A 1,115-nucleotide genomic window follows, 5' to 3' on the forward strand; every position below is an offset into this window, starting at 1 on the left:
AGACCGGGGGGCTGCCAGGGCTCCCGGGCGCTGCCTGGCTGACCCTTGCCCGTGCCCCCTGCACACAACCCCTGCCCTGGGGCCCAGCCCGCTTCCCCTCACCGGAGGTGGGCCTCCAGCACCCGGTCCATGCTCTTGTAGAAAGGCCGGGAGGTGTAATAGCCTGTCCAGTAGTGATCCTCCCGGTCCGCATAGGAGAAGAAATCCCCACTCAGCACTGGGAACCCGGGCGGCTTCATCCCTGGCACGATGCCCACTTTCTTGTACAGGGCATCAAAGTAGTCGGAGAGCGTCCCAAACTGTGCCTGCAGGACAGCATGCACAGCCCTGAGCACGACGGGGAGCCGCTGCGGCTCCCGCAGCTGGGGTCTCCCACCTCCCCTCCCAGCACTGCCCAACCTCTGACTGGGCTCTGCAGCTGGCCTCCCCACAACCTCCGCCTGTGAGGCCTGGCTCCCTGGAGCCCCCCACGCTGTCCCGCACCTCCCTGCACGTACCTGGACGTGGAGGTCGGGTCGGGAGTTGAGGAAGTCGAAGATGCGCTGGTAGTTGAGGAACTGGGCATCCCACTCCTGCGGCTTGTCGTAGCGGAAATCATCTCCCAGGGGCACCAGCAGCACCTTGCTGCGGTACAGCTTGGACTTCTTGCGGTATTGGTCCAGCAGCAGCTGGGCTCTGCCGTGGGGGGCCAGGGCGTGAGGCTGGCTCCCGGACAGGGACGTGGGGCTCAGAGCCACTTGCCCCTGCCCCTGCAGCACTCACCGCTCTGCCACGTTGGCATCAGTGATGGCTCGGGGAGGCACCTTCCAGGGGCAGTTGATCCGGCCACCCGGCAGGCGCTTGAAGTCGAACTGGCAGCAGATCTTGGGGTCTGGCCCACAGGTGTGGGGCACATCGTAGCTGTAGAAAGGCATCATGTGGCAGAAGATGTCGGTGCTGGTGTCTGGATCTGCGGGACCAAGGACAGATGAGCACCAGCAATGGCTCTCCCTTGCCCACCCCCAAGCAGGGGGGCCCACTGGGGAGCAGGCACAGGGTGAGGGGGACGGCTGCTGGGGCAGAGCAGACCTGGCACACAGGCTCACCCACTCAGCACCCCGAGAGCACAGCAGCCT

General features: G+C 65.7%; 1 protein-coding gene across 1 annotated transcript in view; it reads right to left on the reverse strand.

The window, feature by feature from the left end:
* Positions 1-98: 98 nt before the first annotated feature.
* The window catches only part of LOC104168528 (alpha-mannosidase 2x-like), a gene marked incomplete at its 5' end in the record, with an annotated part of 3,154 nt that continues 2,137 nt past the window's right edge, over positions 99-1,115 (reverse strand). The window contains 3 exons of the mRNA XM_009709142.1: positions 99-305; positions 498-675; positions 763-949. Of these exons, the coding sequence (XP_009707444.1) occupies positions 99-305; positions 498-675; positions 763-949 (572 nt within the window). The remainder of the gene's footprint in view (positions 306-497; positions 676-762; positions 950-1,115) is intronic.

This window comes from Cariama cristata, unplaced genomic scaffold (assembly GCF_000690535.1).
Source record: "Cariama cristata isolate BGI_N322 unplaced genomic scaffold, ASM69053v1 scaffold31291, whole genome shotgun sequence".
In the NCBI taxonomy this organism is placed as follows: Eukaryota; Metazoa; Chordata; class Aves; order Cariamiformes; family Cariamidae; genus Cariama; species Cariama cristata.